The sequence below is a fragment of the Thalassophryne amazonica genome, chromosome 1 (assembly GCF_902500255.1).
Source record: "Thalassophryne amazonica chromosome 1, fThaAma1.1, whole genome shotgun sequence".
NCBI lineage: Eukaryota > Metazoa > Chordata > Actinopteri > Batrachoidiformes > Batrachoididae > Thalassophryne > Thalassophryne amazonica.
Window position 1 is genome coordinate 6,063,134 of NC_047103.1, and position 16,743 is coordinate 6,079,876.

At 42.2% G+C, this 16,743-nt stretch overlaps 1 protein-coding gene across 5 annotated transcripts in view; it reads left to right on the forward strand.

Annotated features, from left to right (window-relative positions):
• The window catches only part of nebl (nebulette), a 219,615-nt gene that overhangs the window by 154,509 nt on the left and 48,363 nt on the right, over positions 1 to 16,743 (forward strand). Inside the window, exons 44-49 of one of the 5 annotated variants that reach the window (XM_034189279.1) lie at positions 2,108 to 2,218; positions 2,331 to 2,441; positions 3,616 to 3,726; positions 9,218 to 9,325; positions 11,951 to 12,061; positions 12,410 to 12,520. The exons of 2 other annotated variants lie outside the window; for them this stretch is intronic. In XM_034189279.1, the coding sequence (XP_034045170.1) occupies positions 2,108 to 2,218; positions 2,331 to 2,441; positions 3,616 to 3,726; positions 9,218 to 9,325; positions 11,951 to 12,061; positions 12,410 to 12,520 (663 nt within the window). The remainder of the gene's footprint in view (positions 1 to 2,107; positions 2,219 to 2,330; positions 2,442 to 3,615; positions 3,727 to 9,217; positions 9,326 to 11,950; positions 12,062 to 12,409; positions 12,521 to 16,743) is intronic. 2 more of the 5 variants (XM_034189412.1, XM_034189348.1) reach the window with 2 other exon arrangements.

Genomic DNA, 16,743 nt, shown 5'->3' on the forward strand with positions numbered 1-16,743 from the left:
GTTTTCACACTTATGATGATTACTGTGAATATCTTGTCCATCTGGAACTGAATCATGAAGAACATCCAACTTCTTGTGTGAAATCAGCATGTAGATTGTACGAGAACTTTCTAAAAGATCTCAGACCCAGTTGTCGGAATGCTGCACCAGTGAGCCAAATTAAAACATGGCTGTTGGTTTCTTGTTGATATTGTTTAAGATCTTTTACGGTATCACATTTAAGAGGTTTTTTAAAAAAAGATATTTACATTTCTTATCTAATCTCAAAATAAATAAGAATCAATCTTGTGGATAAATTCAACAGAACATCCAACAATAAACTTTGAATAGCAGGTGAAATGGAGCCTGTGAGCACAGTCAGTTCTGGCAGCCAACTGGTGTTTTGTGCATCGTCAGGTCACATGACTCTCACCTTTCAGCACATTACATAACAAACGCATCTTTTACACATCACTGTGATACAACATTCTGTCTGAGTCCTGCTCCAAAGGGTCAGAGCTGTGACCCCAAACATTAAGGCCCCTTCACACATAACACGATTTAAGCCAACTAGCGCACGAAGGAGGAATTGCGTACCAATCGTGAAAAATCGAAGCTGCCTCTAACACCTCGTACACCTGTTGCTACAACTATTTGCGCACACCAGCGGCTGAAAGACAGAGAGTGCCCTGTGAGAGCCCATTCGATCCCTCTCGCAGCAGGTGTCGGCCAAATACCAGGTGTCACACATGAACATCTAACACCGCTCACTTGGCATGTAGAAAATGTGTGGCCATTTGCGCTATTAGCACGAAAACAGTCAGCAGACGAGCACTTTCAAGCTGGATGTGAAATTTGTCTAAGTGCCCCCACGAGTGTGGCTTTGCAAAAAGCAGCACACATGTGACCTGCATGTGTATCGCACGTGTAGATGTGTCTCACCTCCCCCCCAACACATGTGGCGTGTCAGGGGAGCACACTTGCATAAAATGCTTATATGTATGCTGCATAGACATGCTCACATGGGGGCCGGACGGGCAGGTCTAAGCACATACAGCACAGTGAGGTGCCTGTCAGCTGCTGACCAGAGACTCACTGACAGCTCACATAACACAGACACAGAGTGACACGTTGGTGTGTGCGCTAAATGGACAGGGGGTGTGGCCGCTGACAGCCGCAGCTGTTGAGATCTCTGATTCTGGATGTCCCAGCTGGAAAACACATTCGTATTTGGACGGATACAAACTTAAAACTGTCCACTGTGACACGCGTAAGTCTGCTTGCTGTCCTCACGTAGACGTACAAAAAAGCATATGTCGCTGTTGTGATGGGCTGCAGCAAGCGAGCGCACGGCGCACATATTGACAGGCTGCCCCAGGTGATACGGGCCATCAGATCTGAACACGCAGCGGGCGATCTGAATGTCATGTTACCCACGTGAGCTCTGTTCCACATGATGCTGTGTCTGTCCTGCGGCACGCCATCCACAGGACACGCGTATCAGGCTGGACACGCCAGAACAGTACATGTGGACATGATAAGAGCGCCCTGCTTCATTCATGTCATTTCATGACTATACATCTGTAACCATGGGTCATCTACAGAGGAACAGATGGTTCATACTTGTATTGTTTGCTTGTTAAGAGGGATTCAATAAAATGCGGTATTTTTTTATGGTGTGTAGTTTTATTTTTTTAAATATGTTTATCTCCTTGTTGATTTTTATAGGACAGTGATGGTAATGCACTGGTAAAGTTTCGGGCTGGCAGTCAGAGCTTTTGTAAATTGCAGGTTTGAATCCCATGGGTGGCATGTATTTTTTTGTTTCACAGCAGCTGCGCGATGTGGTTACACATGGTCCAGCTGCTCACATTGTGTTCCCGCTGTGACGATTTCATGCACACTCGTGCACGACACTGTTGCATGCACAAAACCGTTGCAACGGAATTGTTCACTCCTGCCCGTCGGCTTGATGTTTTTCTGGTTCGCTCATATGAGCTCTTCCTGTGATTTGCCCTGATTTGCACTTATTGGTACTATGTGTGAAGGGGCCTTACCTGTGACACCTGCATCAGTAATAAAGCACTTGACAGAAGCAGCTGCTGACACGTGCACGTGATTTGTGCAGGTCAGGTACAAAGAGGCGAGTAAGAAGGAGGCTGCCAGCTGCCTGTACCATCTGCTACCTGAGACTCTGGATATGCTGCATGCTAAAGAGGCTTCTGGGCTGCAGAGTCAGGTACACGTGCACGTTCCTGGACTAACAACGCACTGAGATTTCCTCCTCCAGGTTCTCTGGGTGATTGTGGAGATTGATGTTCTGTGATTGAAGTGAACTTCCATGTCTGCAGGTTAAGTACAAAGAGGGCAGGAAGAAAACGGTCAACACCAACCTGTATTCTCTGCTCCCGGACACACAGGAGATTCACTTTGCTAAAACTATCATGGAGCTTCAGAGTGAGGTGGGTTTGCTCCTTTGTAACCTTTGGGTGAAATCCTTGGAACCCTCTCGGTTTGTCTGTTGGTAACCTCTTGATTAGGTCCTCCATAAACTCTGGGTTAGTTTCTCTGTAACCTCTAAATTAGGTTCTTGGTAACCTCTGGATTAAATCCTCTGTAATCTCTGGGTTAAATCCTCTGTAACCTCTGGGTTAAATCCTCTGTAATCTCTGGGTTAAATCCTTAGTCAACTCTGGGTTAAATCCTCTGTAACCTCTGAGTTAAATCCTCTGTAAACTCTGAGTTAAATCCTTAGCCAACTCTGGGTTAAATCCTCTGTAACCTCTGGGTTAAATCTTCTGTAAACTCTGAGTTAAATCCTTAGCCAACTCTGGGTTAAATCCTCTGTAACCTCTGGGTTAAATCCTCTGTAACATCTGGGTTAAATCCTTAGCCAACTCTGGGTTAAATCCTCTGTAACCTCTGGGTTAAATCCTTAGTCGACTCTGGGTTAAATCCACTGTAACCTCTGGGTTAAATCTTTAGCCAACTCTGGGTTAAATCCTCTGTAACCTCTGGTTTAAATCCTTAGCCAACTCTGGGTTAAATCCTCTGTAACCTCTGGGTTAACTCCTCAGTCAACTCTGGGTTAAATCCTTAGCCAACTCTGGGTTAAATCCTCTGTAACCTCTGGGTTAAATCCTCAGTCAACTCTGGGTTAGGTCCTCTGTAACCTCTGGGTTAAATCCTCTGTAACCTATGGGTTAAATCCTCTGTAACCTGTGGGTTAAATCCTCTGTAACCTCTGGGTTAAATCCTCAATCAACTCTGGGTTAGGTCCTCTGTCAACTCTGGGTTAGGTCCTTGGTAACCTCTGAGTTAGGTCCTCGGTAACCTCTGGGTTAGGTCCTTGGTAACCTCTGGGTTAAATCTTCAGTAACCTCTGGGTTAGGTCCTTGGTAACCTCTGGGTTAGGTCCTTGGTAACCTCTGGGTTAAATCTTCAGCAACCTCTGGGTTACGTCCTTGGTAACCTCTGGGTTAGGTCCTTGGTAACCTCTGGGTTAGGTCCTTGGTAAACTCTGCATTTGCTTACAGCAGATTGTCACGTGGATTCAAAATGCCTTTGTTGGTTTTGTCACGTCCAGATTGTAAATCTGGACTAAGAACTGTTATCAAGCTCTTTTGTGTTTTCTAGAATAAATACAAGCAGAAAGGACGAGAGCAGATCAGAAGCAGTGTTTTCCATCAAATGCCTGAAACCAAAGAGATGGAGTTCGTAAAGCAGATCTCTGAACTTCAGAGTGAGGTGAGCTTGTATGTCGTGTAATTTTCTCTTTGTAATGAAGATGATTAAAAATGATTTTAAGTGTCATGTGGTTGACACAGTGAGACTGATGTGGTTCACATGGAGCTGACAGCAGCCTGGCAATTAAAATTGATTAGAAATGATCATTCTGAAGCTTTGAAACAGTTTCATAAGTTCTGAACCAGGTGTTGTTTTGAAAGAGTTCTCTTGCACCGCCTGCTGTCGGAACTTTCCACTGCAGGTATTCTGAAATATTAATTAATTGATTATTGTTTGGAAAGACATAAAGCTGAAGTTTTGAGTCTGTCTTGTACAGATAGACTGTCTATGTTGAAATCGTCGTGTCTACTGTCCATTTGGTTTTTTTCTTGGTATTTTGCACTACAGACTCATTTTATTTTTAAAATATCCAACAAAAATACAACGTGAGCTAACTGACATAAAACCGAGTGTCCATAAGACGATGTCTGGCTTGTATGTCAATGCTGAGACCTACGTGTGGATCAACGGCTGACACTCGGACTGGTTCTCCATCAACTGCAGAGTTCACCGAGGCTATGATGACTTACTCAGTGTCATCAAAGACCATCTTATGATGCATTTACAAATAACGACGACAAGTCATGAAGTACACATTCTCGGCCGCTGATCACGAATGTGATGATTAAGGGCAGAGGCATCAGGTGTCCTCAGGAACTGCTGTAACCTGTTACCACGCGTTACGATTAATGGCGCGTGTTGCTGGCGATTATCACGGACCATTGCACACGGTCAAGAATAATGTTCCACGCTGCTGCGCGTAACAGCGCATTGTTCTGTGACATTGTGAATCAGGCAAATTGTCTCCACACACCCCCATATTCATGCTACTGTCAGCTGCTGAAAAGTTCGCTCCAGATTGCTCCTCAAAATCCAGATGAATCCACAGCAGAAGAATTTTGTGATTGCATGCTTAGTTGGGCTGTGTGCCATGGAGTTGCGCAGAAAGGAGGAGGAGATGGAGAGAACCGGATGTCCGGCTGCACGTGGCTCTCCTCTGGCTCAGACTCGTTCTACCGAACATCAGGCACAACAGCAGGTGGAACACCTACAGGAGCACGCTGAGGAGCATTGGAACAAGACTTAGCCAACTTGGCATCACTGTCCTTCTTGCGGTGCAGCAGGGTTTAATGGTGTGCACGTGAGAGAAGTCATTCATAGTGGCGTGCAGTGAAATGTGACGCAGCGTTACAATTCATGTCAAAGCTTGAGTTTCTGTGTCAATTTGTGACATGTGACAGTTTGGGCTCCAAGAACCATCACAGGAACAACTATGAACCCTGTCACGCTCTTTTAAGGATCACCATGAATCAAGACGCATCAACACGCACAGCTGTGAACTCCATGACGTGACGCGAAATGAGAGCGGTGTGTGACATTCAGTGTTGCCACAGTTACTTTGATAAAGTAATCCAATTACTGATTACTCCTTGAAAAAGTAACTTAGTTACTTTACTGATTACTCAGTTGTAAAAGTAACTAAGTTAGATTACTAGTTATTTTTTTAGTTATTTTTCCCAGCTGCCCACAACAACCCTCTGCCACCTCAACATGACAATGATACTTGTTTTGCCAAAACTCACTTTATAGTCACCCTTTCTTGACTTCAATGAAAATAAATACTTGTTTTATGAAAAGTAAAATAAAGACCTCTTTCTTGACCTCATATTTAACTGTTGACAGCACTGTAACAGTAAAACTTGCAATTTCTAGCCTACATTGTTTATAAATGTAACTATTAAATTCTTTCTAACATTTTTCTAACATTTAAATTCTCTCTAAACATTTTACATGTCAAAATTATTATTATTTTAAGTAGTATTAGTAGTTGTAGTAAAAAAAAAAGGCTTCAAAACTGGACCTTTAATCTAGGGGTGTTGTGGGGGAGGGGGGCACATCCCTGCCCCACGCCCCTATTCCATCTGGATCCGCCCCTGCTTTGGCGTTTGAGCACAAAGAATGGATAACATTTATTTATGCAGAAAACATGACCAGATTTACAGGTAAGAAAGTTTTATTGCGTTTTCACATCATGTGGTCCTCAGAAAGAGAGTTTAGGTGCATTTGAGTGGAAAATAGTGTTAGTTGTTGACGCGTCGCGGAGGATCAGCTGTTTTTAACAACCAGATACAGAGCGGCTCAGCTCAGAATTCTAAATAAAGGAGGAAAAAACATAAAAATGTCTTTTTAAAGCTCAATGCAGGTGTGCTGTTGTCACCGCGCTTTAAGAGGTGAGGACGAGCTGCTGCAGAAAACCACAGATGAAAAGCTCACAGCTCATTTAAAGTGGGCAGTTCAGTCGAACCCCGACCTCCTGCCCACAGACCAAGTTTAATGCTGCTATCGACCCACAATGAAAAATAATAGTAACGCACAGTGACTTGGAGAAGTGACTTCAATCTGATTACTGATTTGGAAAGATTAACGCGTTAGATTACTCGTTACTAAAAAAAGTGGTCAGATTAGAGTAAAGCGTTACTAAGTAACGTGTTACCGGCATCACTGGTGACATTTGTGGAAGAATTTTTTGGTAGCCACAAACATGCTCCATGAATATCACGCACCGACACTCACTGTTAAGAAACCTATTCAGATGCGTTAAGTCACATTAAGAATGTCAGAAATGTGCCACAAATGACAGAAAAATGACATTCGTAACACGTCCTGCCTATGTGTAAACACAGCGTAAGGAACATTTTGGCTTCTAACATCCCTGAGGTCGCTCTCGGTGAGTACTCCCTGTCCAACCTTGAATACACATTTGGCACAACCCTGTTTGTCACATTGGAGCTGGACATCATCAGATCCCTCACCACTTTCTCAGAAGACCCAGGAAGCTCGGGCTTCAAGTCAGTTGGCCAAAAACTATGCTCCTTTACTTCAGTGAAGGCCCCACACCCCAGTCCATCCATGTCAAGGGCCAGTAGGTTTAGTTTGTTGAATTTTTGTCTGTTTTGGTTCAACGTTGACCACAATTGGTGGAATCCTGGCCTCTCTGGTCATGACGTCACACTGGAAGCCATTCTGGTGTCACTGCAACATCACCTGCTTGGTGAAGCTCCAAGTCTACATTGCCTCTACTCTGTCTTTGCTGCTGAGTCCTAGCCTCTGCCAATAGTGTCACCCAGCTCTTTGTACCATCAAAAGCATTTGTTAGTCTAAACGTATCTCCACGGATGCACACAGCAACCACCAATACTTCCTCAAACTGGTCTGCTCCAGTTGTTTGGGCACTTTTGCTGCCTCCCACTCAGTCATCTCATCACCAACATCCTTAACTTCAATCCAGAGGGTGCAGGTTGGTGAAGACTTGGAGGGGCACCAATGACGTTGTCAAAAACAACCTTACCCAAGTCAGTCTCGTTCTGGAGAAAACAGTCATGCTTAAAAACAACCGTGGTACCTGGGGGAGACTGGTGTAGTAGTAGTAGTGGTAGTAGTAATAGTAGTAGTATAAAATTACCTCTGATCTTACGGACATAAAGTTTGGGGTTCCGTGGGGATCTGTTTTAAGCCCCCTGCTTTTTTCCCTTTATAGAGCTCCCCTTGGGAATATACTGCGGCATTTTGGGATTCCCTTTCATTGCTATGTTGATGATACTCAGCTGTACATGCCGATAATTGCTGGTAATCTCACTCACATAAAATCGTTAGAAAATTGCCTTGCATCAGTGAGAAGTTGGATGTCTAGTAACTTCCTACTTTTAAACTCTGATAAGACTGAAATGGTGGGTCTTGGTCCAGTGAGTCATTGGCATCAATTTGATCAGCTAGCGCTTAGCTTGGGTTTGTGTGTTATACATCATATGGACAAAGTGAGGAACCTTGGGGTAATTTTTGATCCTATGTTGTCTTTTGACCTCCACATTAGACACTTTAGGAGGACTGTTTTATTCCATTTGCGAAATATAGCGAAGATTCGTCCCATCCTGTCTATGGCTGATGCTGAGACTTTGATACATGCATTGTTTCTTCAAGATTGGACTATTGTAATGCTCTATTTTCAGGTTTGCCAAAGTCCAACATTAGGGGTCCTCAACTGGTTCAAAATGCTGCTGCCAGACTTTGACTCGAGGCAGAAAGTTTGACCATATTACGCCCATTTTGGCATCTCTTCATAGGCTTCCTGTTGCTGCGAGATCGGATTTTAAGGTTCTGTTATTGGCTTTTAAAATTGTTCATGGAATGCACCTCCCTATCTGGCTGACCTGGTCAAGCCCTACGTACCAGCTTGGGCCCTGCACTTGCAGGGTGCAGGATTTTTGTGTGTTCCTAGAGTGAATAAAAAGTCTGCCAGTCACAGAGCTTTCTCCTACTGTGCCTCACCTCTGTGGAACGATCTCCCAGCACATATACAGTAGTTGGATAATGTGGAAACTTTTAAATCAAGACTGAAAAACCATTTGTTTTCCTTGTTTTATCATTAGTTTCATTGTGTTATTGTGTGTTTTTATTCTTGTGCTCTTTTCTGTTTTGTCTTTTTATTGTATTTTTAACTTTTTGTTACATTTTTTTTTCTGTTTTTTTGTATTGTGTTGTGTAAAGCGCCTTGAGGCGATCTCATTGTGAGTTGGTGCTATAGAAATTATTAAACTTGAAATTTGAAAACAGAATCAGCTAAAGTGAACATCAGGACCAACTTAGGGACTAAGACGGAACCAAACAAAGGATCCTCTAACCCAGGGGGTGCCCAAGTTTGGTCCTCCAGATCTACCTTCCTGACACTCTTAGTTGTCTCCCTGTTTCAACACACCTGAAATCCAATGAAGACTCGTTAGCAGGTTTTTAATGAGTCTTTCATTGGATTCAGGTGTGTTGAAACAGGGAGACAACTAAGAGTGTCAGGAAGGTAGATCTCGAGGACCGAACTTGGTCACCCCTGCTCTAACCTCTCAGCGATTACCTCTATTAGTCCTAGGACTTAATGAAGCACACAGACAGACCAACCCAGTCTCACGGCAAGTCGTGCTTCAGCAGCATGAAATATACATTAATCTATTGGTTTGTGATATTGTGACGAAAAGCGCCTCATTTTCGTCACAGCGGCACAAATTCATTCTCATTCATTCCGTTATGGCTGCACGAAATTAAAAGTGAAGCGGGGGTGGGAGTGGTTATGGTTAGGGTGGGGGGAAGGCGTAGGATTAGGTTATGGTTAAGATTAGGGTCGGGGGTAGGAGTAGGGTTAGTAATAGAGAGTTTAAAAAAAACCCATCACAAAAATTTGACTCATTCCGTCACAGGAGCACGAAAACAAAAACAAAAATGTGAAACTGGGCTGCACAGACACACATTCACTCAGGGGCAGACTCTAGGTTGGGAGCAGATTGGGTGGAATGTCAGTTAATAAGTGATGTTAACTCTATCCCTCATAAATTTTAGGGCCGTTGCTGCCAACATCATGTATGTGTGAGTCAGGAGAGATTTTGTTTAATGTTTCTTGTGTTTGAAGGCAAAGTACAAGAAGGACAAAGAGGACCTGCCGTGTACGTTATACTCCCTGCTGCCTGAAACTCTGCAGACTCAGTTTGTTAAAGAAATGAACGAGCTACACAGCGAGGTGAGAAATATCATATAACACTCACTGATTAATCATTAATCATCAAATCTTGATCCACACCGCGTGTGCTTCTGTCACATGTGCAGCAGCAATGGTGTGATAGTTGTTTATCTGTGACACGCGTGATGGAAACATGATCATGTTGCTGTCGTGGTCATGATTGCTGCCGGTGCAGCAGTTTGTGCTTGTGATTCGTTTTTGATGCTGATGATGCAGACAGAGGCAGACATTGGAAACAGTCCTAACAATTAACATGTGACTAGTTTATGCATGGTCGAGTCGACATTATTTCAACATTTACTGACCTTGAACTCACGGACGATGCTGTGATCTCTGTGGAATCGATGGAAAACCTGATTAGAGTGTCCAGGTTTGTGATTTTCCTGGATCCAGACTAAGATTCTGGGCTTGTATGCAAGAAGCATCTCAAAGTCCTCTGAAAGAGCTCCTAACTTAGCCTAAATTTTCTGGCAAGGAATCTTAGCCTAAGAGTGAGCCAGGAGGTGTCTGAGGGCAAGTCTGAGGAAGGAGTTGACAGAAACTCCTGTCTTAGTGAGGAGGCGGGGTTGAACTGTCACTAGATATGACATGGTCCTGTAAGAGTTGTGACTGGTTGTCACGGAAAGGGAAGGGGAAATAAAAAAAAGTAAAATCAGCCGATAATATAACTGCATTAAGAAATGCGTAATCATGAAAATAATTTAATATGATGATGATGATACTCAGCATAATTAAACGGGAGCGATCGCCGGGCCATTCGCTGAACCTGTAATTCTTGTCCTGCAATGCATTATGGGAGTTCTGGGTTTTGGGTTTTAAATGTTTGCTGTTGTGGTCATGTTAGTTAAAAATGTTGTTAGTGTTGTTGATTTATTGTGTTTTTGTAGTTCATTTGGTTTAGTGAGTTAAGTGTCACCATGTTGTCATCATAGTGTATCGTGGTTTGATGCCGTCTCTGTGTTGTTTTATCTGAAAAATAAGCACGCCTCCTAGTGGCAGAGTGCCAAAAAGACAAAGCTCTCTCCTATCTTTCATTCCACACAGTTCACAACAAAATGATTGTTACACAGCTTGAAGATGTTTGAACATATCTCATTCATAGGCTGATTATCTACATATTAAAAGTGTGCGTGAGTGTTATAATAAGTTCAAAGTAAGTACATAATATACTTGTAAAATACGTAAAATTACATGCATGACACAAGAAAGTGGAAAACTCTTACTTCCATTGTGTTCCATTTACAAATCAAATGACAAAATAGAAGTAAAATAAAATAAAATATCATAATAATAATAAAATAATAATATTAATGTGTGTATATGATAACAACAACCTAAACAATTTATAAATACATTAGGACAGTAAATTAACATAAAATAGTTACGTAGATCAAGCGGGTAGTGTGTTACTGACTCACTGTCATCCTTCATATGGAGACTATCTCTTCTTCCTCTTTGTCTTTTCCACTAGTTTGTCTGTTTAAGACACTCTTAGGCTTCTTAAAAGTCTTCCTCACTACTCTTACCAATTTGGCACCTTAGGAGCTCTCTTAAGGCCAAAGGTGCTTTGTGGACAACTTTCATTTTACCAAGGGAAAATTCTAAGAAATGTCTATGAATTTGAGAAATCCTAACATTTTTTTTTTAGAATAACATCACTAGGAGCTATTTTTAAACTTAGGATACTTCGTGCATACGGGCCCTGGATTTCATTGACTTCCTGGACTCAGCCATCACAAGTGTTTCTGTAAGTGTTGATGTTGTAAAGATTCACGTACCTCTGCAGTGACATGCATGTCTCCAGAGTCATGAGGTCAAAGGTCAGAGGTATTTGATGATGCTGATACTGTATCTTTATAGGAGAACGAAGGTCCAAGTCTTTAGGCTCCTGGTGCTTCCTGTCTTGCTGTCTGATTGTCAGACTTGGACTCTAACCAGTGATCTAAGGCGAGGACTGGTTGTCTTTGGTACCAGGTCTCTGGAGGATCCTTGAGTCATGATGAGGTGACTTGTGTCAAATGAAGGGTTAATTAGTGAGACTCAGGATGAGGAGGATCACTGACACTGTGAGGGAACATCAGCTCCCACATTTTGTCCATGTGGTGCGTTTCTTTGGACATGATGCCCGGCATCAGTGCTTCAGTGTTGAGGATCCCAGCAGCTGGAGAAACCCAAGGACACGCCCACATTTCACCTGGCTACAGGACATATGAGGGGCAGTCAAGAAGCTTTGAACCTGAATCAGAAAAAGTAGGTTTGTTTGTTCTCCATCTTTTGCTTTCTGAGAAACCAACATGTGTCATCATCGTACCCACTGAGTCAAAACTTCACACGTTCTCAAGAAATGTTGGTTCCTCAAAATGCAAAAGATGGAGAATCACACCCTACTTTTTCTGGGTCAGGCTCAAAGCTTCTCAATCGCAGCTCGCAGATGGTTACTTTAGGGGTTGGGGATGGACTGGTTATCTACCTGGGTGGTTGCTATCCAGGACCTATGGTAGTTAAGGTGTGGCTGATATGAAACGACCTTGTAGACACGGCGATAGATGATCACCTGCTACGTGCAGTTAGTTATGATTCCATCATGAAACTGAAAGCTGCGTGTGGTTCTTTTTGTTTATGCAGACTAAATATAAGGAGGCGGGTAAGAAGGAGCGGCTCAGCAGTCTGTACGCGGTGCTTCCTGAGACCAAAGACACGCAACACGCCAAGGAGCAAACTCAGCTGTGCAGCGAGGTGCACGCAACCTGCACGCTTCTACTCACTTACACTTAAATTTATCTTCCTCCATCAGTTTCAGCTTTTGTTTACTGAATTCAAAAAATCAGCCACAGCTTCCAGGTCTGCTGGTGCTGATCCAGTCACTTTTAAACTCAAGGTTTTGGGCCTGATTGGTTCTCTGTCTCATTGTGGGTGGAGCAACGGTGAGTTGTCGTTGGTCTATAACACACTGGAGGATTTAAAGTCTGGATCACGATGGGGATGAGTTTTTCTGTCTGTCCTGATTCATGTGCATCCTGCACAGTTTCCCCTGATGCCTTCACGGACAGCGTATATTTCTTACACGTGTTTTGTTTCATGCAGAAAGCGTACAGGGAGGAGGGTAAGAAGGAAGCCAGTTCCAGTCTGTACTCGCAGATGCCCCAGACCATCGAGACCGTCTTTGCCAAAGAGGTGACCAAGACCCAAAGCGATGTGAGTCTGAACGCCGCCAGGTCACAGTGTTAGTGCCAGAAAACAAGACGGAAAATCCATTGAACACCAACTTTTTAAAATAAATCTGTAACAACACTTGCTGCTGTTAAGCGTCAGGTATCAAAGAACATCTTCACGTTGCCTTTCAGAGTCTGTGGGCATCAAAACTCTATGAAAACTTTGACAGATCCGTAGGGTAACTACAGCATCATGAAGGATGTGGATAAGATAAGATAAGATAAACTTTATTGATCTCACAGAGGAGAAATTCACATGTTACGTCAGCTCTTAAAAAACGCACAAGATGGGTGCAAGTAGAGGAAAATGTTCATCAAACAGCGTGTGCAAGGATAAGCAATAATAATAATACTTGTAACAGTACAAAACATAAGAAAATGAGGTAGGTATCTTATTTATGAAGGAATTTCCTGTTTTTTTGGTGGAAAATCCGACCTTTGATCCCAATGACATGGACCTTTGACAAAAATAAACTGTTAAGGGCAATTTTAGGGTCAACCTTCACCCATATCCAGTCTTTAGTAGTAATTGACCAAAGGACCTCGGCACAGTGCACGTCCTGCCAAATAGATAAATAGACATTGCATTGACCCCAGTGAATGACCTTTGGCACATTTGACCTTGTCTGGGTAATTTTGGAGCTCGCCTACATACATATGTGCACCCAGTTTGTTGGATACTTAAATAAAAGACCTAATTTTGACCTTGGACCCAAACAGCCTTGATATTTGCTAAACAAGCGCATGACGAATAATTCAAGTTGACCTCCATCCACATACCAAGTTTGGCACAAAAGAATAGAATAGAATTATTGTGAAATTTGGTACAAACACTCTTTGGAGGTCGTGGTAAGATGGACTTTATGATTGAAGCCCTGTGGGCCGCCTAAAATGGAAAAAATAAAATAAAATGCCACTTTTCGATTCAGTGCAGAAAATCTGTTCAATAATTTTTGTATAATTGTGCATAAAGATTTCGGGTAACACATACAGATGACTTACTTAATGACACCTTCCCCATATTTGGTCATAATGTCTCTTTGTTTGTCCAAAGGTCTTCGGGCGCTCTTGACCTTATTTTCTTAGCAGTAGGTCGCGTGGTGATATGATCAAGTCTGCTGAGACGTGACCTCAGACAGCAGCTGTGATGCTGTCGACAGCCTGGGGGCTGCGCATGCTGACCCAATACCCACACGCCAAACACTCGCTCGTCTACAACTCAGGACACCGTGCACGCAGCCGTGCACAGCAGCAGGCTCGGGAACCCCATAGTCAACAGTAATTATATTGTGGCATGATGGGATATTCCGCTTAGCTGTCCTCACTTCTGCATCACCACGTAGGAAATCTGTGTCGTACTGTAGTTCAATCATGACTTATTCTTTAAACCAGTTCCTGACTCAGTCCTGCTGGGAGTAATTTATTAACTTTGATGCATGCAGAGTGGGCGTGGTCACGTCATCTTTCTGTTTAAGGGTACTTTTGTCCCTGTCACAGCAATACTCCAAATACTGTACCTTAATAAAATCATTTAATTGAATAATTGCTCGTCGGTGCACGAATAGTTGCCACAGTTGCACATCATCGTCCAGTGTTTGCATCGACAGCGCAGACCACACCCCCTGCACAGCGCACGCCCCCTGCACAGTTTTTTTTTTATTTAAAGCTCAGATTGATGTTTGTCATCATTGTGCCCTGAAGGCAGGAAACCAAAGCTCTGGTTAAACTGGGACACGACCAGTTGGATTCAGATTTGATGTATGCTGACCGTGTCGGGCTAACTGGAGCACGTAATGCAGACGAACAACAACAATAAAAACCCATCACCCAGTACCTCAGGAATGGAGCCCCGCCCACAAAAACAACACAGTGTAAACATAATGTCTCTTTTAACTGTCAGATATTTTATTTATGATTTCAAAGGGGTAAAAAAATTCTGGAAACACTCCAGATGCTTTCCATGGGAAGTTAAGCTCTGGAATGTTGGAAATTTTACCACTTTTTAAGAAAAACAAACAAAAAGATTTTCAACATTCCAAGTTCGGGAATTTATTGACATTAATGAGAATTTACTGGAAATTTGGGATATATATATATATATATACAACCCCTGGCAAAAATTATGGAATCACTGGCCTCGGAGGATGTTCATTCAGTTGTTTAATTTTGTAGAAAAAAGCAGATCACAGACATGACACAAAACTAAAGTCATTTCAAATGGCAACTTTCTGGCTTTAAGAAACACTGTAAGAAATCAGGAAAAAAAAAAATTGTGGCAGTCAGTAACGGTTACTTTTTTAGACCAAGCAGAGGAAAAAATATGGAATCACTCAATTCTGAGGAAAAAATTATGTAATCATGAAAAACAAAAGAACGCTCCAACACATCACTAGTATTTTGTTGCACCACCTCTGGCTTTTATAACAGCTTGCAATCTCTGAGGCATGGACTTAATGAGTGACAAACAGTACTCTTCATCAATCTGGCTCCAACTTTCTCTGATTGCTGTTGCCAGATCAGCTTTGCAGGTTGGAGCCTTGTCATGGACCATTTTCTTCAACTTCCACCAAAGATTTTCAATTGGATTAAGATCCGGACTATTTGCAGGCCATGACATTGACCCTATGTGTCTTTTTGCAAGGAATGTTTTCACAGTTTTTGCTCTATGGCAAGATGCATATCATCTTGAAAAATGATTTCATCATCCCCAAACATCCTTTCAATTGATGGGATAAGAAAAGTGTCCAAAATATCAACATAAACTTGTGCATTTGTTGATGATGTAATGACAGCCATCTCCCCAGTGCCTTTACCTGACATGCAGCCCCATATCATCAATGACTGTGGAAATTTACATGTTCTCTTCAGGCAGTCATCTTTATAAATCTCTTCGGTCACAGACGTTGACTCCAGTTTCCTCCCATTCGTTCCTCATTTGTTTTGTTGTGCATTTACAACTTTTGAGACATATTGCTTTAATTTTTCTGTCTTGACGCTTTGATGTCTTCCTTGGTCTACCAGTATGTTTGTCTTTAACAACCTTCCCATGTTGTTTGTATTTGGTCCAGAGTTTAGACACAGCTGACTGTGAACAACCAACATCTTTTGCAACATTGTGTGATGATTTACCCTCTTTTAAGAGTTTAATAATCCTCTCCTTTGTTTCAATTGACATCTCTCGTGTTGAAGCCATGATTCATGTCAGTCCACTTGGTGCAACAGCTCTCCAAGGTGTGATCACTCCTTTTTAGATGCAGACTAAGGAGCAGATCTGATTTAATGCAGATGTTAGTTTTGGGGATGAAAATTTACAGGGTGATTCCATAATTTATTCCTCAGAATTGAGTGAGTCCATATTTTTTTCCCTCTGCTTGGTCTAAAAAAGTAACTGTTACTGACTGCCACAATTTTTTTTCCTGATTTCTTACAGTGTTTCTTAAAGCCAGAAAGTTGCCATTTGAAATTACTTTAGTTTTGTGTCATGTCTGTGATCTGCTTTTTTCTACAAAATTAAACAACTGAATGAACATCCTCCGAGGCCGGTGATTCTGTAATTATTGCCAGGGGTTGTATATATATATATATGTGTGTGTGTATATACACCCTGCTATTGAGGTGGACGCCACTCCATGAGGTATTACCTAGATTTACAGAATTTGATAGTATCTCTCTAGATATGCTGACAAAACTCGTAATGTCAACAAAAAGCACAACCTGTTTATTTGATCCTATACCAACAAAACTGTTTAAGGACCTGTGGTCCACTGTTGGGCCTATTGTGCCGGAAATTATTAATCTTTCTTTAACTTCTGGATCTGTTCCTAAATGTTTCAAATCTGTAGTGATTAAACCATTACTTAAGAAACCTAATCTTGACCCTAGTGTATTGACAAACTATCAGCCAATATCAAATCTATCATTTTGCTCTAAAATTCTGGAAAAAGTGGTGTCCCGACAGCTTGTGGACTATCTTACTGAGAATTATCTCTTTGAGCCACTGCAGTCTGCTTTTAGAAAATATCATTCCACAGAGACGGCTCTCACTAAAGTGGTGAATGTTCTTCTGCTTACAATAGACTCGGACACCACTATGGTTCTGCTGCTGTTAGATCTCAGTGCTGCATTTGATACAGTGGATCATCATATTCTACTTGATAGGCTGGAAAATCATTTTGAGATTAGTGGGGAGTGCCCTTGCATGGCTTA